General features: G+C 38.5%; 1 protein-coding gene across 1 annotated transcript in view; it reads right to left on the bottom strand.

The window, feature by feature from the left end:
• Positions 1–21,935, bottom strand: part of OPHN1 (oligophrenin 1) — a 229,630-nt gene that overhangs the window by 90,991 nt on the left and 116,704 nt on the right. Inside the window, exon 6 of the mRNA XM_043459750.1 lies at positions 7,180–7,339. Coding sequence (XP_043315685.1) covers positions 7,180–7,339 — 160 coding nt within the window. The remainder of the gene's footprint in view (positions 1–7,179; positions 7,340–21,935) is intronic.

Genomic DNA, 21,935 nt, shown 5'->3' with positions numbered 1-21,935 from the left:
ACAATTACTCTCATTTCATATGCTAGCAAGGTAATGCTCAAAATCCTTCAAGCTAGGCCTCAACAGTATGTGAAACAAGAAATTCCAGATGTACAAGATGGATTTAGAAAAGGCAGAGGAACCAGAGATCAAATTGCCAACTTCCGTTGGATAACAGAAAAAGCAAGAGCATTCCAGAAAAGCATCTACTTCTGCTTCATTGACTACTATATGAAAGCCTTTGACTGTGGATCACAATTGTGGAAAATTCTTAAAGAAATGGGAGTGCCAGACCACCTTACCTGTCTCTTGAGAAACCTGTATGCAGGTAAGGAAGCAAGTTAGAACTGGACATGGAACAATGGACTGTTTCAAATTGGGAAAGGACTATGTCAAGGCTGTATATTGTCCCCTGGCTTATTTAAATTATATGCAGAGTACATCATGCAAAATGTTAGACTGGATGAATCATAATCTGGAATTAAGATTGCCAGGAGAAATATCAACAACCTCTGATATGCAGATAACACCACCCTAATGGCAGAAAGTGAAGAGGAACTATAAGCCTCTTGAGGAAGGTGAAAGAGGAGAGTGAAAAGGCTGGCTATTATACAGAGTGAAGTACATCAGAAAGAAAAACACCAATACAGTATATTAACACATATATATGGAATTTAGAAAGATGGTAACTATGACCCTATATTCCTAGATAGCAAAAGAGACACAGATGTAAAGAACAGGCTTTTGGACTGTGTGAGAGAAGGAGAGGGTGGGATGATTTGAGAGAATAGCACTGAAACATGTATATTATCATATGTGAAACAGACCGCCAGTCCAGGTTTGATGCATGAGACAGGATGCTCAGGGCTGGTGCATTGAGGTGACCCTGAGGGATGGGATGGGGAGGGAGGTGGGAGGGGGTTTCAGGATGGGGAACACATGTACACCCATGGCTGATTCATGTGAATGTATGGCAGAAACCACTATAATATTGTAAAATAATCAGCCTCCAATTAAAATAAATAAATAAATAAAAAACACACACAAAAAACTCCACATTCAAAAAACTAAGATCATGGCATCTGGTCCCATCAATTCATGGCAAATAGATGGGGAAAAAATGTAAACAGTGGTGAATTTTATTTTCTTGGGCTTCAAAATCACTGTGGATGGTGAATGCAGCCATGAAATTAAAGGATGCTTGCTCCTTGGAAGAAAAGCTATGACAAACTTAGATAGCATATTAAAAAGCAAAGACATCCCTTTGCCGACAAAGGTCAATACAGTCAAAGCTATGGTTTTTCCAGCAGTCATGCATGGATGTGAGAATTGAACCATAAAGAAGGCTGAGTGCTGAATAACTGATGTTTTTGAACTGTGGTGCTGGAGAAGACTCTTGAGAGTCTCTTGGACAGCAAGGAGATCAAACCAATCAATCCTAAAGGAAATCAGTCCTGAATATTCATTGGAAGGACTGATGCTAAAGCTCTAATACTTTGGCCACCTGATTCAAAGTGCCAACTCATTGGAAAAGACCCTGATGCTGGGAAAGATTAAGGGCAGGAAGAGAAAGGAGTGACAGAGAATGAGATGGTTGGATGGCATCACTGACTCAATGGACCTGAGTTTTAAGTATACTCTCTTAGATAGTGAAGGACAGGGAAGCCTGCCATGCTGCAGTCTATGGAATTGCGCTGAGTCAGACATGACTTAAGTGACTGAACAATAACAACTAGGCCCTGTTGATACCACTCTGGCTGGAAAAGAAGGGTGTCCATTACTTTTCCCCACATGGTCTCCTCTCCTTTGACACCACAGTGTGGTAGACTTATTACCACTGAGTGATAATGTCGTGTATTTCTAGCAGGCCTCCTCTGACACCATAGACAGTGGGGGAGGGTGTCTCATTTCCACCAGGTGAGGATGAAGTCTGGTTCCCAACTGGGCCTCCTTGAGATAATCACATGGAGCAGGAAGAGGTTGGTTGAGGTGCCTTGTTACAGACTGGCTTTCCACTCAGCCTTTGCTGAGATTAGGGTTGAGGCCTCAAGTTTTTGGTGGCATTTTGGTGTGAAGGGGTTATTATCAAAAAGTTTTTTCTTTGTTGTTAGGCTGTTTTTCTCCAGTTCCCTTGGATAGTGAGAATGGGCTTTTTCTGGGACCATTTCGACCGTACCCATTGATGTTCTTAGGTTGTCAGCTTTTACACTACTCAATCTGGGAAACATGAGGCAAAAACAAATCTCTGATGACTTGTGGCCCCATCATTCCTCAGGTCCCAAGATCCATAGCTGGTCTGGTGTGCCTTATTCCTTTCAAATTTCAGAGTCTTTATTTTTTTTTTATTTTTTATTTTTTTATTTTATATTGGAGCATACTTGATTAACAGTGTGTTAGTTTCAGGTGGTTCAGTTATACATACTCATGTATCTATTATTTTTAAAATACTTTTCCCATTTAGATTACAGAATATTGAGCAATGTCCCCTGTGCTATACAGCAGGTCTTTATTGTTATCTGTTTTAAATATAGCAGTGTGTACTTGTCAGTCTTAAACGCCCAGTTTATCCCTGCCCTTTACTCTACTACCCAATTAACCATAAATTTGTTCTCTAAGTCTATGAGTCTGTTTCTGTTTTGTGTTGGTTTTATATATAGTGTCTAGTGTTTTTAACCTTTTCAAGTAGAGGAATAAAATATGCATATTAATGCATTTGTGTGTGTGTATATGTACTGTTTTTCTTTGACAGAATGACAAAGAAGAAATTATTGAAATGACAAATGGAACTAGGAGTTGAGAATAGGTAAAGGGTGGAACTGTCTTTTATTCTACACTTTCTTCATGGTTGGAAATTTTTACCATGTATTGCTTATATTTAAATTTTTAAAAAACACTTAAAACAGTAGATACTTTTCAGTACCTGTCTTACATGACATGTCTTGGGAAATGGAAACCACTGTCCACTCTTTCCTTCCAAAAACGATCTCCTTTCCAGGAGTCTATGACTCCCTAGCCCTTCATTCTCCTATAACTGAACATTCTTTTCTTAAAAATTTATTTTGTTGTCTCTTCTAATGGCCCTTAAGACATTGGCACTCCCTAGGTTTCAATCTTTGGTCTAACATTTATTCTCCTGCTTCAAGTATTCCCTAGGCAAGACTATTCGCTTGCATGGTTTTAACCACTGCCTCTATGCTATAAAAGGCCAACTGTATGTCCCTAATCTTGTTCTCCTATCTGACCTCAGAGGTCTCACAGCCCTATCATAACTTGTCCCAAACTGAACTCATGCTCTTTTTTTTCCCCAATTCTTCTCCTTTCTCAGCCTATCCATCATAGTAAAATGGCAACTTCATCCTTCCAGTTGCTAAAATATAAAACCTTGAAGTTATCAATGACTCCTCTCTGTCTCCTACATTCCATATATGATTTGTCAGCAAGTCCTGACAGCTCTGCCTTCGAAATTATTCAGAATCTAACCACTTCTCACCATGTCCACTGTTTGTACCACCATCATATGAGGTACAAACCACTTCTTGATTCCATTATTGAAACAGGTTCCTAATCAGTCTCCTTGCTTTTACCCTTGTTCCCTACAGCTGTTATCCACAAAGCATCCAGAATATTCCTATTAAGTCAAATCATGTCATTTCTCTAGTCAAAAAACTCATTTTATCCTACTCAGAGAGCAAAGTCAAATTCCTTCCAATGGTTTCTAAGGCCCTATAGGATCTATTCAGCTCTCCCTCCCTATTTCCTCTCTGAACCTATATTCTTCTGTTTTTTCTTTTGATTCATCCATTTTAGCCAATCTGGCCTCGTATTTGTACCATGAACATGATAAGCACATTTCTGCCTCAGAGATTTTCTACTTAACATTTCTTCAACCTGGAATGCTTTCTCCACTGATACCTGAATGAACTATTCCTTTATTTCTTGTGGGTCTCTTCTCAGAAGTCATTTTCTCAATGAGGTCTTCCTGGGCACTGTATTTAAAATTTGAAAATCACTTCTCTCAACCATTCCTATGCCCCTTTTCTGCTTTACTGTTCATCTAAATGCTCATCACCATTTAATATACTATATATTTTACTTACATGGACACTGCTTTTCTAATTTACATAAAGACTGTATCTCCAGTGCCTAAAACAATACCTGGCAAATGTGGGTTCTCAATACATATTTTCTGAATGAATGAACCAATCCAGTTAATCAATAAATGATATTTGCACTTTACACCATGAGTTAGAAAATTACAGCTCACAGGTCTGCTTCCAGTTTTGCCAATGAAATTTTATTGGTTTGACAGAAAACAACAAACATCTATAAAGTAATTATCCTACAATAAAAATATAAATTAATTTTAAAAAGTTTGTCAATTCCTGCTTTGGATTCATAGTCAACTACTCCTAAGATATTGATCTCTGGATATATTTCAGAAATCTCAAATCCAATATGGCCCAAATTGAGCTTTTTCTCCATCTCTCCAAAATTTTCTTGTTCTGTATTTCTTATATGTATGAAGTACAGTCCCATCCACACAGTATCCCAAATGTAAGTCTATTCATCATATTACTGAAGTTTGAAGCAAGGCTTTCCCAAGCTTGTGAGAGAGTCAATTCTTAGGCCAGTTAATAAGAAGTCCGGGGTCCCCGAGGAGCAGAAAGGGGTCTGGGGCTCTCAAGGAGGAGATAGGGGTCTGGAATTCTCAAAGAGGAGGAAAGGACAAACTTTTTTTTTCTACTTTACTTAGTCACATAAAATGTTTTTTTTCTTTAAGCCCAGAGCTGATAATTACATAACAAAACAACTCAGCTTAAACTCTGTACTAAAGATTATATAACAATAATGTATCCTGCTTGAGAACAGTTTTTCCTTCTTGAAAACCTTCTGACTAATCCTGTTATCTTAAAATGTATATTATGGGAGTGGGTCTGGTTAGATATTTCTATTGTTAGTTCTAATCCTGTCATCTTAAAATGTAAGTTGTGGGAGTGGGTCTAGTAAGATCTTCACAACCTTGAGACATTCTTTTGATTTATTGTAATAACCAATTAAAAAGTAGCTCCCTTGCTAAGACTAATGAAGGGGGTACTCTTTGCCCTCCTTCTGACGTCTATGTCAGAAACTTTCTCTTTCCCATTTTCACTTTAATAAAACTCTGCTACACAAAAGCTTTTGAGTGATCAAGCCTGGTCCCTGGTCCCAAAGCTAAATCTTCTTTGGAGATCAGAATCCAACATCTTTCATTATAAGCTATCACTTGCAAGAACTATTTCAAACATTCCAAACTCCTTAAGGAGTCAAAGTCTAGTCCTTTTAAGATATGGCCACTGTCTGCCTCCAATCACATCTCCTGCCACTCCTATTTCCATTTCATAATCCAATAATATAAAATGGTTAGGGATTTTAGGCCCTTGGGCCTTAGTTCATGCTGAACCATCTCTTGGAAATTTCATTTCCCTATTTCCCTTTCTTTCCCACTTTAAATACTGACATAGGTTATACTTCTCTGTAAGTACCCATCCTTGATAAACCCAAAGTGCCCTGTATATACCCAGTAATACAACTGTACCAAAATGATTGGTGAGGCAGCACAGCATAGTGATTAAATACTTCAATTCTGAGCCAGGTACTTGGATTTAAATTCCAGGTTTGTCACTAGCTAAGTTTGGGGCATGTAACTATCACATGTGGATGCATGCTCAGTTGCTTCAGTCATGTCTGACTCTTGCTACCCCATGAACAGTAGCCCACTAGTCTCTTCATTCATGATATTTCCCAGGCTTGGATACTGGAGTGGGTTGCCATTTCCTCCTCCAGGGGATCTTCCTGACTAAGGGATTGAACCAGAGTCTCCTGCAGCTTTGCATTGGCAGGTAGATTCTTCACTGTTGAGCCACCTGGGAAGCCCAACTATCACACAGCATGTGTTTATTATCACCTTCACATTTCAGCTGAAAAAAAAATGACTACCAGAGAAGTTACATTGTTTAATGTAACAAAGATAATATGGCAGAGAATATCAATTGTTCTCCAAAATCCATTCTCTATTTCTTTTAGTAAAAAAACAAACAAAAAAAAAACCAAAAAAAACAAAAACTAAAGTCTTAGCTGGACACATGGCTGCCCCAAATAAAAACTAAATTTCCCTGCATCTCTTATAGCTAGATGTGACCATGAGATTAAGTTCTGATAAATGGTATGTAAATGAAAGTGATATGTGAGACTTCCAGGTCATTGCCTTAAAGGAAACAGCTATATCCTCCACTTCCTTTCTTTTAACCCTCCCAGTTGATATAATGTAGAAGATATTTGGTCATGTAGATGAAGCAGCACCTTAGGGATGACAGGACAACAAAGAAGTAACCTGGGTTATAGTCTTTGTCAAATCACCATATCAGGCCTGGACCAACTTGCTGAACCATTACAGAACCAATAAATAAATGTCTTAAAGCTGTTGTGGTGTCTTAGCAGCTTAATCTATGTATCTTACCTAATGTATCCTATCCTAAGAGCTTGGATTTGAACTGTACATACCACCTGGACTGAATCTCCAGTCCCCTCCCCATAAAGAAACTTTTTTATTGAATTGTGCTCTGCTAAGAAGGTACTGGGTGCTAGAAAGCTAAGAGTCAAATGTAGGGTCATTCATAGCAAGTGTATATGATTTGTCAATAAGTATTTCTTGTCTAGCTTCATCCTGGGATTTATTTTCTGTCTGTATCATTATTTTTCATTTTTGATTTGACCTAATTATAATGTACACTACCTCATATTTTACATACCATAAAAATATAACACCTTAAATTCTTTCAGAATGTGATGAGATTTAAATAAGCATAAATATTGCTTTCTTTACAGTTTAATTGATTGTACATATACCATTTTTACACCTATCACTTTCCTTTGTTTACATATCTATATTATATTATCAATTCCTTAAAGGTATGAACAGTGATGCTTTTCTTCTTCTATACATTCTTGCATGGAGCTTGACAACAAAATAGTTGAATGCTCAAGCAATGCTTGTTGAATAAATGAATTTCACAAGGTCAGCAGTGCTAGTAAATGTCACTGTATCATATAGAATTTCCTTCCATTGTAACTTGAGCCAGAGAGAAGACACAGCTTTAAAAACTGGCTAGGGGAAAGTGTCACATGTTTGGAGGAATGATGGTGAGGACAGGAAATACATACCTTGACAAAGTGCTCAATTAGGATTTCCACCACAATATTCTGGAATTTGATGTTCATCATTGCAGCCACAGTGTCCTCCTGAGCTCTCATGAGAGTGGGCCCAAAGATCACCCCCATGTTAGAGGGGGTCATAAGATTCTCCTTGCTGTGTTCACACACACTGCCAGAAGAGAAAGAAAATGATTAACAAGATTTTTTCCAAGACTCTCTTGTAACTAAAACTGTGTTAGATGCTTTAGGGGGTAAGAGAAACTACAAAGCAGAAGAAAAGGAGAGTTCCAAAATATAAATGGTAAGAAAAGATTACAAAGAAAGCAACTAGCAACGAATACAAGATAGTATATAATTAGGGGCCAAAGTGAAACATAGCTAACTTAGTTCGTAGTCATGAGAAGGGGAGTAGATGGCTATAGTGTTTGGAAAGACAGGTGAGAAGCAAGATGGCACTCTGCAGCAAGAGTTACAGTATGTATAAAACATATATAAAGAAAAAGCACAGAGAGAAAGTGCCTACCACTCTTATCAGTCAAGAATCTAGTCTCTTCCTCAGTTCTAGCTAGAGAGGCAAAGAGCTCAAAGAACCAAAAGAGATCCTTAAGAACAGCACTTTTGCATTGCTCTTACTTTATAGACGAGAAAATAGAGGTCCAATGAACGAAAGAGATTTGACTGAAGCCATAATCAGTTAGCTTGATTACTGAGGGGCCTGTAATGCAAAATTTTCTGGTCCTTAATTACGTTCTTTACTTAAATTACCTTTATTGGCTTCCTATTACTTATAGGACACTGCCAATTGTCCTTAAAGTAGCAATTAAACGCTTCAGTAACTTGACACCTACTTCCAATCTCAATGCACAGTCTGGGCTCTGAAGCTGACCTGGGTTTGAATCCCAACACTGTCACCCATTAGATGTGCAACAGTGAGTATTGGTGACCAAATCTCTCTGGGCTTAAGCTTTCCTACTGTGAAAATAGTATCCATCTCAGAGGGTTGTGAAATAGAGCTAAATTGCATTAGAAAGGTATCCTGGAAATATTTAATTAGAAGGATTTACTATTATAATGACCTCTCCAGGAGGCTCCATCTAAAAAATGCAGACATATAACACCCATATGTTGTTATTGTTCAGTCTCTAAGTGGTATCTGACTCTTTGCAGCCCCATGGACTGTAGTAACTGGGCTTCCCTGATGGCTCAGGGGGTAAAGCATCTGCCTGCAATGTGGGAGACCTGGGTTCGATCCCTGGGTTGGGAAGATTCCCTGGGGAAGGAAATGGCAACCCATTCCAGTACTCTTGCCTGGAAAATCCCATGGATGGAGAAGCCTGTAGGCTACAGTCTATGGTAGGCTACAGTGGACTACAGTAAGTCTGGCTTCTCTGTCCTTCACTATCTCCTGGAGTTTGCTTAGATTTATGTTAATTGAATCAGTGATGCCAACCAATCATCTCATTCTCTGTCACCTGCTTTTCCTCCTGCCCTCAATTTTTCCCAGAATCAAGGTCTTTATTAATGAGTAAGCTTTTCCCGTCAAGTGGCCAAAGTATTGGAGCTTCAGCTTCAGCATCAGTCCTTTCAATGAATAGTCAGGGTTGATTTCCTTTAGGATTGACTGGCTTGATATCCTTGCCATCCAAGAGAATCTCAAGAGTCTTCTCCAGTACCACAGTTTGAAAGCATCAGTTCTTTAGTACTCAGCCTTCTTTATGGTACAACTGTCACATCTGTACATGACTAATGGAAAAACCATAGTGTGGACATACAGACTCTGCTTTTTAAGACACTGTCTAGGTTTGTCACAGCTTTTTTTCCAAGAAGCAACTGTCTTAATTTCAAGGCTGCAGTCACCATCCAAAGTGATCTTGGAGACCAAGAAAATAAAATCCACTGCTGTTTCCATTTTTTCCTCATCTATTTGCCATAAAGAGATGGGACCAAGTGTCATGATATTAATTTTTGAATGTTGAGTTTTAAGCCAGCCTTTTCACTCTCCTCTTTCAACCTCATCTAGAAGCTCTTTAGTTCCTCTTCATTTTCTGCCATAAGGGTGGTATCATCTGCGTATGTGATGTTGTTTATATTAATCCCAGCAATCTTGATTCCAGTTTATGATTCATTCAGCCCAGCATTTCATATGATATACTCTGCATATAAGTTAAATAAGCAGGATGGCAATATACATCCTGATGTACTCCTTTTCCAATTATGACCCAATCCATTGTTCCATGTTCAGTTTTAACTGGTGCGTCTTGACCTGCATACAAATTTCTCAAGAGGCAAGTAAGGTGTGTATACCAGAGTACACCCATCTCTTTAAGAATTTTAAACAATTTGGTGTGATCCATACAGTCAAATGCTTTCAAAGTAGTCAATGAAGCAGAAGATGTTTTTCTGGAATTTCCTTGCTTTTTCTATGATCCAACAGCTGTTGGCAATATGATCACTGTTCCTCTGCATTTTCTTAATCCAGCTTGTACATCTGGAAGTTCTTGGTTCATGTACTGCTGAAGACTAGCTTGAAGGATTTTGAGCATTACCTTCCTAGCATGTGAAAGGAGTGTAACTGTGAGGTTGTTTGAATTTTCTTTGGCATTGCCTTTCTTTGGGATTGGAAAGAAAACTGACCTTTTCCAGGCCTGTGGCCACTGCTGAGTTTTACAAATTTGCTGGCACATTAAGTGAAGCACTTTAACAGTATCACCTGTAGGATTTGGAATAGCTCAGCTGGAATTCCATCACCTCCACTAGCTTTGTTCATAGTAATGCCTCTTAAGGTCCTCTTGACTTCACACTCCAGGATGTCTGGCTCTAGGTGAGTGACCACACCATTGTGGTAAACCAAATCATTAAGACCTCTTTTTGTAAAGCTATTCTGTGTTTTCTTGTCATGTCTTCTTAACCACTTATGCTTCTGTTAGGTCCTTGCAGTTTCTGTTCTTTATTGTGCCCATCTCTGCATGAAATGTTCCCTTGATATCTCTAATTTTCTTGAAGAGATGGCTAGTTTTTCCCATTTTATTGCTTTCTTCTAGTTCCTTCCATTGATCAAGAAGGCTTTCTTTTTTCTCCTTGCTATTTTCTCCACCTCTGCATTCAGATGGGTGCATCTTTCCCTTTATCCTTTGCCTTTTGCTTCTCTTCTTTCCTCAGCTATTTGTAAGGCTTCCTCAGACAACATTTTGCCTTGTTGCATTTATTTTTTGGGGGGATGGTTTTGGTCACCACCTCTTGTTTATTGTTACAAACCTCCATCCACATTTCTTCAGGCACTCTGTCTACCAGATCTAATCCCTTGAATCTATTTGTCACTTCCACTGTATTATCATAAGGGATTTTATTTAGGTCATACCTCAATGGCCTAGTGGTTTTCCTTACTTTCTTCAATTTTAGTCTGAAGTTTTTAATAAGGAGTTCATGATCTGAGCCACAGTCAGCCCCAGGTCTTGTTTTTGTTGACTATATAGAGCTTCTCTATCTTTGGCTGCAAGGAACATAATCAATCTGATTTCAGTATTGATTATCTGGTGATGTCCATGTGTAGAGTTGTCTCTTGTGTTGTTGGAAGAGGGTATTTGTTATGATCAGTGCGTTCTCTTGGCAAAACTCTGTTAGCTTTTGCCCTACTTCATTTTGTACTCCAAGGCCAAACTTGCCTGTTGCTCCAGGTATCTCTTGACTCCGTACTTTTGCATTCCAGTCCCCTATGCTGAAAAGGAAATCCTTGTTTGGTGTTAGTTCTAGAAGGTCTTGTAGGTCTTCAAAGAACTGTTCAACCTCAGTTTCTTCAGCATTAGTGGTTGGGGCATACACTTGGATTACTGTGATGTTGAATTGTTTGCTTGGAAATGTACCAAGATCATTCTGTCATTTTTGAGACTGCACTCAAGTACTGCATTTCGGACTCTTTTGTTGACTATGAGGGATACTCCATTTCTTCTAAGGGATTTGTGCCCCCCAAATAGTCATAATGGTTATCTGAATTAAATTTACCCCTAACTGTCCATTTTAGTTTACTGAATCCTAAAATGTTGACACATATACTACACTTCCTAGATAAGGTTTTCTGGCTATATTATGCTATGTCAGATCTCCATGTCTTTGCTTCATGCTATTTCCTCTGTTTCTAATATCTCCATCCTCCTATATCCAAAGAATGTCTATTTATCCTTTGAGATTCACTTTAGGTGACATCTTCTTCAGGGCTCTCTTAGCCCACTGTCCTCATCTTGATTGACACCATTGGTAAGTCGAGCATGTTGCAATTTTCTGTATCCTATCTGCCTTTCCTACTAGTTGGTAAATAACTTCCAAGTATGTGTGTGCCTCACACAGAGCAGATACTAATTAATTATTTTAATAGAACTGAGGGACTCTAGTGCTCTTTTATGTAGTAGTTAAGCCAGTCAAGTAAAAGCTGTTTGGCCTTTGGTCACTTTGGTTGTGAGTTGGGGGGATGAGGGAGTGGAACAGCTCACTGAAAACCAAATTGAAAATCCTGTCCAGATCAAGGCCCTTGAAAGACTCACTGGCATCAAGAGGCAGGCTCTAGTCACTGAGTAGGTAATTGACAGGGACTGAATCCTTAAACAAATCCTAATGAAGTCTGTTAATCCCAAGGCTGGGTACCATTCAGATTATAATGAACAATAACTATTCACTGGCCTTTGATATTGCTGTACTGGTGATGAATCCCTTTTAACCTTAAATACTTACAGAATTAATTAACCCATATTCTTTAGTGACAGTATAGTTTAGATGTTAAAACAGAAAAGCAACTCCATTCTGCCACCAAGGTATCCAGAATGGCTAAACCACTAGTAACAAATCAAGGACACTAGTGAGACAACAGCCTCCAGCATGTATGAATGCTTATCTCCTTCTTAGAGTTTTGAAAGAAAGTTACTTTGGTTGAATATGCAGTTCACCTAATTCCATAACTTCAAAAGGCAGAGTGTTTTATCTCTGAAGCCTAGTTTCACAGAGGGAAAAGCACTTAGTCAAGGTCAATTTGTGAGTACATGGCAATACAGGGATTCAAACCCATATCTGTTGGGCTCCAAGTCTTAAAGTCATCTCATTGCATCCCACTGCTTCCTTATCTAGTATCCAGTTCCTGTCAAGAAATCAGCCCCTATGGGATCCTCTTTAAGCTAAAGCTACCTTATATTTCTCTGATGTATGTTCTTGGTATTTCATTTAGGACATTCTTTTCCTTCTTGGTTTTCTTATGAGATTTGAAAGTTATTCTATTCTCTGGGGAGATTTCTTTCCATTTGATATCTCTCCTTTTATTATACATTTTGAAAACCATTAAGAGGCATAATTTTTGGTTAACAAGATGAATGAAACCAAAAATAAGGGCATCATGAGTAGTGAATTAGGTAGGAGTTGGTAACATGAATTGAGAGCAAAGAAATCTTAAATTCTCTAGTTCACTTAGATAAGAAAAAATGGGTACAAATATTTGAACATCAAATTTAAAACAAAGAAACAGGTATTATAGGGAGGTTATAAGAAGGGCTTCACTGGTGACTCAAACAGTAAAAAATGTGACTGTAATGCAAGAGACCTGGGTTTGATTCCAGTTTGGGAAGATCCCCTGGAGGAAGGCATGCAACCCGTTTCAATATCCCTGTCTGGGGAATCCCCATGGACAGAAGTGCCTGGTGGGCTACAGTCCATGGGGTTGCAAAGAGTTGGACATGACTGAGTGACTAATCACAGCACTTAAGAAGCCTCCAGTTTAGGAAAAAAATAATTTTGATTGGATGGTTTAGATAGGAGGTCATAAGATTTGTTTCTATAGACATTTTAATTTATAACTTCTGATCTAAATCACCTAATCAAAATTACTACCTTATTATCCAGCAATCCCAGTTCTAGGTACATATCCAAAGGAAACAAAATCAAAATCTCAAAGAGAATATCTGTATTCCTATGTTCACTGCAGCATTAGTCACAATAGCCTGTGTTTTTAGATGGACAAACATATAAGGATATACATATAATGGCTTATCAATACACCTTTAAAAAGAAGGAACTCCTGCCGTTTGCAACAACATAGGTCAACATGGAAGACATCATGTTAAGTGAAATAAGCCAGACACAGAGAGGGGAATGGTGGTTGCCAAGGACTGAGGAGTGTGGTGGAAAAATGGGGAGATGTTGGTCAAGAAGTACAAAGTTTCAGGTATATAAGATGAGTAAGTTTGGAGATCTAATATATATCAATATGAATGCATTTAACAATATTGTATTTTGCTCTTGAAATTTACTAACAGGGTATATCATAAGTATTCTTACTAAAAAGAAAGAAAAAGAAGAAGGGAGGAAGGAATGGAGGATGGAAAGAAGGGAAGAAAGAAAATGGTAACTATAAGAGGTTATGTTGTTATTTAGTCACTTAGTCGTGTTCAACTCTTTTGTGATCGTGTGGATTATAGCCTGTCAGGCTCTTCTGTTCATGGAACTCCCCAGGCAAGAAAACTGGACTGACTGGCCATTTCTTTCTCCAGGGGATCCTCACAAGCCAGGGATCAAACATGGCATCTAATTAGATTATGGCAACTATTTCATAGAATATACATATACCAAATATCATTATGGTATATAAGTTATAAAAAAAATTATACAACTTTTATTTGTCAATTATACCTCAACGAATATGAAAAAATAAAAGCAAAACCTGAATAACTTCATTAAACTGGTTCCATCAGTAATGTGTTATATGACTTTGGGCATATCTTTTTCCATCCCTAGGTATCTGTTCCTTCACCTCGAAAATAAGAAGATTATTGTGTAATTTAAAAAGCCTTTTGGCTCTGCCATTCAGAGACTCTAAGAGTGTCCTTCTCAGGAAAATAATTAGAGAAAAAAGGGAAAAAAAAAAAGACAGCCACACATTATGTATCTACTGTTGGAAGAACATAGAAAAATTTATTAAGTATGTTTGCCCTCCCTACTCGAAACACCCTCTCAAGGAAAATCCAAAATAGCAACAACAACAAGAAAAACCAAACAAAAACTCAAATCGCTCAGAAAACAAATAAAAAGAACTCGAATAAGAGCAAGCCTCTTGATTCAATTATGGCAAACGTTAAAGAACAAATTACCTGCTTTCGTTAACAAAAAAATTATAAGAAAAAAGAAAAATATGAAGAAGGAACTAATAGTACTTCTGATGGGCTCAAGTATGGACCTAACAGAAGCAGAAGATATTAAGAAGAGGTGGCAAGAATACACAGAACTGTACAAAAAAGATCTTCACGACCCAGATAACCATGATGGTGTGATCACTCACCTAGAGCCAGACATCCTGGAATGTGAACTCAAGTGGGCCTTAGGAAGCATCACTGTGAACAAAGCTAGTGGAGGTGATGGAATTCCAGTTGAGCTATTTCAAATTCTGAAAGACGATGCTGTAAAAGTGCTGCACTCAATACGCCAGCAAATTTGGAAAACTCATCAGTGGCCACAGGACTAGAAAAGATCACTTTTCATTCCAATCCCAAAGAAAGGCAATGCCAAAGAATGCTCAAACTACCACACAGTTGCACTCATCTCACACGCTAATAAAGTAATGCTTAAAATTCTTCAAGCCAGGCTTCAGCAATATGTGAACTGTGAACTTCCAGATGTTCAAGCTGGTTTTAGAAAAGGCAGAGGAACTAGAGATCAAATTGCCAACATCTGCTGGATCATTGAAAAAGCAAGCAAGTTCCAGAAAAACATTTATTTCTGCTTTATTGACTATGCCAAAGCCTTTGACTCTGTGGATCACAATAAACTGTGGAACATTCTGAAAGAGATGGGAATACCAGACCACCTGACCTGCTTCTTGAGAAACCTGTATGCAGGTCAGGAAGCAACAGTTAGAACTGGACATGGAACAACAGACTGGTTCCAAATAGGAAAAGGAGTACGTCAAGGTTCTATATTGTCACCCTGCTTATTTAACTTATATGCAGAGTACATCATGAGAAACGCTGGGCTGGAGGAAGCACAAGCTAGAATCAAGATTGCCGGGAGAAATATCAAAAATCTCAGATATGCAGATGACACCACCCTTATGGCAGAAAGTGAAGAAGAACTAAAGAGCCTCTTGATGAAAGTGAAAGAAGAGAGTGAAAAAGTTGGCTTTCAGCTCAGCATTCAAAAAACTAATCATGGCATCCGTTCCCATCACTTCATGGCAAATAGATGGGGAAACAGTGGAAACAGTGGCTGACTATTTTTCTGGGCTCCAAAATCACTGCAGATGGTGATTGCAGAAGTTAAAAGATGCTTACTCCCTGGAAGGAAAGTTATGACCAACCTAGACAGCATATTAAAAAGCAGAGACATTACTTTGTCAATAAAGTTCCGTCTAGTCAAGGCTATGGTTTTTCCAGTGGTCATGTATGGATGTGAAAGTTGGAATATAAAGAAAGCTGAGTGCCAAAGAACTGATGCTTTTGAACTGTGGTGTTGGAGAAGACTCTTGAGAGTCTCTTGGACTGCAAGGAGATCCAATCAGTCCATCCTAAAGGAGATCAGTCCTGGATGTTCATTGGAAGCACTGATGTTGAAGCTGAATCTCCAATACTTTGGCCACGTGATGGGAAGAGCTGACTCATTGGAAAAGACCCTGATGCTGGGAAATATTGAGGGCGGGAGGAGAAGGGGATGACGAAGGATGAGATGGCTGGATGGCACCACCGACTCAATGGACATGGGTTTGGTTGGACTCCGGGAGTTGGTCATAGACAGGGATGCCTGGCGTGCTGAAGTTCATGGGGTTGCAAGGATTCTGACACAACTGAGCGACTGAACTGAACTGAACTGAGGGGCTTCCTTGGTGACTTACTGGTAAACAATTCTCCTGGCAATGAAGGAAACTCCAGTTTGATCCCTGGGTCAGGAAGATCCCCTGGAGAAAGAAGTGGGAACCCACCCAGTATTCTTTCCTGGGGAATTTCATGGACAGAGAAACCTGGATAGCTATAATTCATGGGTTCACTAAAAAGTCAGACACCACTTAGTGACTCAACAACAAAATTGGTCCAGTGGAGACAGGAATGGGGCAGGAAGGAATGACATAGTACAAAGACACTGCAGATTGGCTGGAACTAAGTATGTCCAAGATGGTGGGAAGTTGACCTCCACTAGAACTTGAGCCTTAGTATATGCTCATCATAATATATGTGTGCTCAGTCACTCAGGCATGTCTGACTCTTTGTGAGCCTATGGACTCCAGTCCACCAGGCTCCTCTGTCCTTGGGATTTTTCAGGCAAGAAAACTGATATGGGTTACCATTTCCTCCTCCAGGGATCGAACCTGACCCTGGGATCGAACCCACATCTACTTCATTGGCAGGCATATTCTTTACCACTGGGCAACCTGGGAAATCCCATTGTAATACACCAGCAAGCTAAATTACATACCACAGGCAACAGGACAGTCCTGAGGCTGACCATGAAAGTTCAATAAGTGGGCAGAGGCCAACTCCCAGATATCCCCACCTCTTTCCCAAAATAGCTGGAATAATCCTCCCACTCATTAGCCTATAAATTACCCAGTCTTATAAAAACTGTCAACCTTGTACTTTCTCTCTCTTGCCTCTTGCCTTCTAAGATGGCCCACACTCTGTCTATGGGTCTATGGAGTGTGTATCTCCCTCAATAAACTTTCTTTTTCTTTATTATGTCTTGCTCTTGAATTCTTTCCTGTGCAAAGCCAAGAACCTACACTTGGTGGCCATCTCAGGGACTTTCCTGAGGCGTGGGACGTGACCATCCAGTCACAACTCATCCACTCTCTTGAAACACAGCAGTAAAGAATCTGCCACTGCAGGGGACATATGTGCAGGGTTCATTTCTTAGTCCAGGAAGATTTCACATGCTGCACAACTACAGAAAGCTATTCACTCTGGAGCTTGTGTTCTGTGATGAGAAGCCACCACAATGAGAAGTCCATGTACTGTGACTAGAGAGTAGCCCCCATTTGCCACAACTACCAAAAGACTGCGTGTTGCAAAAAAGACCCAGCACAGCCAAAAATAAATAAATAATTTCATTCAAAAGAAGAAACTTATAGATTAGGAACATGACAAAAAATCTTGGAGACTCTATCCTATTAAACCTTGGCCTCTGTGTTCTTTATTAACCCTCCAAGTGATTGTGATGGGCTTCCCTTGTGGCTCAGATGGCCACAGGTAAACTGCCTGCAGTTCGGGAGACTGGGGTTTAACCCCTGGCTTGGGAAGATCCTCTGGAGAAGGCAATGGCTGGACAGAGAAGCCTGGCAGGCTAGAGTCCATGGGGTTGCAAAGAGACGGACTAAGAGACTAATACACACACAAGTGGCTCTGATACACACAAAAGTTTGAGAACTACTGCTATAGATAAGGAATCACCAAACTGTGGCCCTTCAGCCAAATCCAGTCTGTTTTTGTAGATAAAGTTTTACTGGAGAATAGTTATGCATATTCATCCACATATTTTAATGGCTATTTATATACCTCACAAAACCTTCAATATGCATTATCTAATCCTTTCCAGAAAGTGTTTGCTGATTTCTGCTAGAGATTAAGAGACTTAAAAAAATATTAGAAAAGATTTCTATGTGTGGATGCTATTAGGATCCTGATTCAAAGAAAAAACATATGACAAAATTGAGACTACTGGAAAATTGATCACAGAATATTTAATACTATTAAGTAATTGTTAACAATTTATTTTCAAATATAATAAATTATATTGAATTTATATGTACAAATAATTTTAATTTTAAATATACATACTGAAATACTTATGGATAAAATAATATAATGTCTTAGACTTCCTTCAAAATAAAATAGAGGAGGGGAAATAATAAATAATAGGGATATAAATGAACAAGATTTGCTACATGTTGATAATTGTTGAATCTGGGTAGTAGGCATATGAGAGAGAGTTCCTTGTACTATTCCTTCTGTTTCTTATGTTTGAATATTAAATACTCAACTACATCATATCAGTATTGAATATTGCATATACCTGAAATCTTGAATTATATTATTCAGTTTTTAAATGAGTGAGATTGAGTCAGTGTCTGTCACTAAGTGAGCAGTCCTTGAAACCAAGCAAGACCCTGTGGGGCTCCCAGGCATGGAGGCCTTTTTTGTCACTCATTACTTATAGACAAACTCCAGCCTTCATGACTTTCCTTGTATTCAAAGGGCAGATTTGAACAATTGCTAATCAAGTGAGGATCAGCCAAGTAACTACCTGAGGCAAGATTAAAGAGACAAGAGAAGCTCATCAAGATTAGAAGTTTACAGTCCTAGTTTACAGTCTATGGGAACTTGCTGCTGCTGCTAAGTCGCTTCAGTCTTGTCCGACTCTGTGTGACCCCATAGACGGCAGCCCACCAGGCTCCACCATCCCTGGGATTCTCCAGGCAAGAACAGTGGCGTGGGTTGCCGTTTTGGAATAGAATTTTATTCTACTGTTGTGTGAAAACTGTATAAATCTTAATTATGTTGAATCGGTTCATGGTACTTTTCAAGTCTTCTATATCCTTCTACTCCTCTGTATATTTATTCTATTAATTTTAAGAGTTTGATACTGAAACTGCAACTAAAAATCTTAATTTATCTACTGAAAAAAATAATTGTAATATATATAGACATGAGAGGCAGGTTCGATTCCTGGGTCAGGAAGATCCCCTGGAGGAGGGCATGGCAACCCACTCCAGTATTCTTGTCTGGAAAATTCCCATGGGCAGAGGAGCCCGGGGGACTACAGACCATAGGGTCACACAGAGTTGGACAGGACTGAAGTGACTTAGCAAGCACATACTTTGTACTTTAGTCCCCTACCACTATCTTACCCTTCCCCCTTTCCCTCTACCCACTGGTAACCACTAGTTTGTTTTTTATATCTGTGAGTCTGTTGTGGTTTTGCTATGTACATTCATTAAATTTTTTTTAGATTCCACATATAAATGATAACAAGCAGTATTTTTCTTTCTCTATCTGACTTATTTCACTTAGCATAATACCCTCCAAGTCTATCCATGTTGTTGCAGATGACAAAATTTCATTCCTCTTGTGGCTTAGTGGTATTCCATTGTAGGTATATATACCATGGCTGCTTTATTAATTCATCTGTTGATGGATACTTAGGTTGCTTCCACATCTTGGCATTTGTAATTGACATGGTTATGAACACTGGAGAAGACTCTTAAGAGTTTCTTGGACAGTAAGATGATCAAAGCAGTCAATCCTAAAGAAATCAACCCTGAATAATCATTGGAAGGGCTAATGCTAAAGCTGAAGCTCCAATACTTTAGCCACCAGATGGGAAGAGGTGACGCTTTGGAAAAGACCCTATGTTCATAAAGATTGAGGGCAAGAGGAGAAGGGGGTGACAGAGGATGAGATGGTTGGATGGCATCACTGATTCAATGGACATGAGCTTGAGGGAACTCCAGGAGGTGGTGAAGGGCAGGGAAGCCTGGCATGCTGCAGTTTATGAGGTCACAAAGAGTCAGACATGACCTAGCAACTGAACAACAGCAATCCCATGTTCACTGCAGCACTATTTACAATAACAAGAACATGGAAGCAACCTAGATGTTCATTGACTGATGAATGGATAAAGAAGCTGTGGTACATATATACAAAGTCATGTTACTGAGCCATAAAAAGGAATGAATTTGAGTCGGTGCTAATGAGGTGGATGAACCTAAAACCTATAATACAGAGTGAAGTAAGTCAGAAACAAAAAACAAATATTGGATATTAACACATATATATGGAACCTAGAAAGATTGTACTGATGAACCTATTTGCAGCACAGCAATGGAGATGCAGACATAGAGAACAGACATATGGACACATGGGGGTGTAGAAAGGAGAGGGTGGGATGAATGGAAAGAGTAGCATGGAAACATATACACTGCCATATGTAAAACAGATAATCACTGGGAATTTGCTGTATGACTCAGGGAACTCAAACCAGGGCTCTGTAACTACCTAGACAGATGGGATGGGGTGGGAGGAAGTCTCAAGAGGGAGGGGACATATATATACCTATGGCTAATCCATGTTGATGTATGGCAGAAACCAACACAATATTGTATCCTTCAATCCAAAATAATAATAACAATAATGATAAACAAAAAAAAAAGCATCCCATAGATCCAGGATGTTTCCAGCTATCCTTATGATACACTGTTGAACATAGGCAAGAAAGTTACAAATCATGTAGGAACTGGAGCATTCATATGGAGTTCCTTTTTATTGATTCTCCTCAAAAATAATTAATGACATCAAGCATACATTCATATCCAAAGTCTAATTTATTTTTCCATAAAAGCTGAATTTTGATTTTTAAACTCTGCGAAATGCTACCTTCTCTGGATGAAAAGTGCAGTAGGTTAAAATGTGTCGATTTTACTGATTCAAAACTTATTATAAAAAGAAAGCAGGAGTCACAATACTCATATCAGATAAAATAAACCTGAAATAAAGGCTGTGAAAAGAGACAAAGAAGGACACTACATAATGATTAAAGGGTCAATCCAAGAAGAAGATATAACAATTATATATATATATATATGTATATATATATATATGCACCCAACATAAGAGGACTGTGAAATGTAAGGCTAAAGGTAACGAGTATGAAAGGGGAAATTAACAATAACAAAATAATAGTGAGAGACTTTAATACCCCACTCAAAACTATGGATAGATCAACTAAACAGAAAATTAACAAGGAAACACAAACTTTAAATGACACAATGGACCACCTAGACCTAACTGATATCTAAAGGATATTTCACCCCAAAACAATCAATTTCACCCTTTCCTCAAGTGCACATGGAACCTTCACTAGAATAGATCACATCCTGGGTCATAAATCTAGCCTTGGTAAATTCAAAAAAATTGAAATCATTCCAGTCATCTTTTGTGACCACAATGCAGTAAGACTAGATCTCAATTGCAGGAAAAATGTTATTAAAAATTCAAACATATGGAGGCTAAACAACACACTTCTGAATAACCAACAAATCATAGAACAAATAAAAAAAGAAATCAAAATATGCACAGAAACGAATGAGAATGAAAACACAACAACCCCAAACTATGGGACACTGTAAAAGCAGTGCTAAGGGGAAGGTTCATAACACTACAGGCTTAACTCAAGAAACAAGAAAAAAGTCAAATAAATAACCTAGCTCTACACCTAAAGCAACGAGAGAAGGAAGAAATGAAGAACCCCAGGGTTAGTAGAAGGAAAGAAATCTTAAAAATGAGGGCAGAAATAAATGCAAAAGAAATAAAAGAGACCATAGCAAAAATCAACAAAGCTAAATGCTGCTTTTTTGAAAAGATAAACAAAATTGACAAACCATTAGCAAGACTCACTAAGAAACAAAGAGAGAAGAACCAAATTAACAAAATTAGAAATGAAAATGGAGAAATCACAACAGACAACACCGAAATACAAAGGATCATAAGACATTACTACCAGCAGCTCTATGCCAATAAAATGGGCAACTTGGAAGAAATGGACAAATTCCTAGAAAAGTGTTAATTTACAAAACTGAACCAGGAAGAAATAGAAGATCGTAACAGACCCATCACAAGCAAAGAAATTGAAACTGTAATCAAAAATCTTCCAGCAAACAAAAGCCCAGGACCAGATGGCTTCACAGCTGAATTCTACCAAAAATTTAGAGAAGAACTAACACCTATCTTACTCAAACTCTTCCAGAAAATTGCAGA

This window comes from Cervus canadensis, chromosome X, assembly GCF_019320065.1.
Source record: "Cervus canadensis isolate Bull #8, Minnesota chromosome X, ASM1932006v1, whole genome shotgun sequence".
Taxonomy (NCBI): domain Eukaryota; kingdom Metazoa; phylum Chordata; class Mammalia; order Artiodactyla; family Cervidae; genus Cervus; species Cervus canadensis.
The sequence above is the reverse complement of the archived record's forward strand: the minus strand, read 5'-3'. Positions and strand labels throughout refer to the sequence as shown.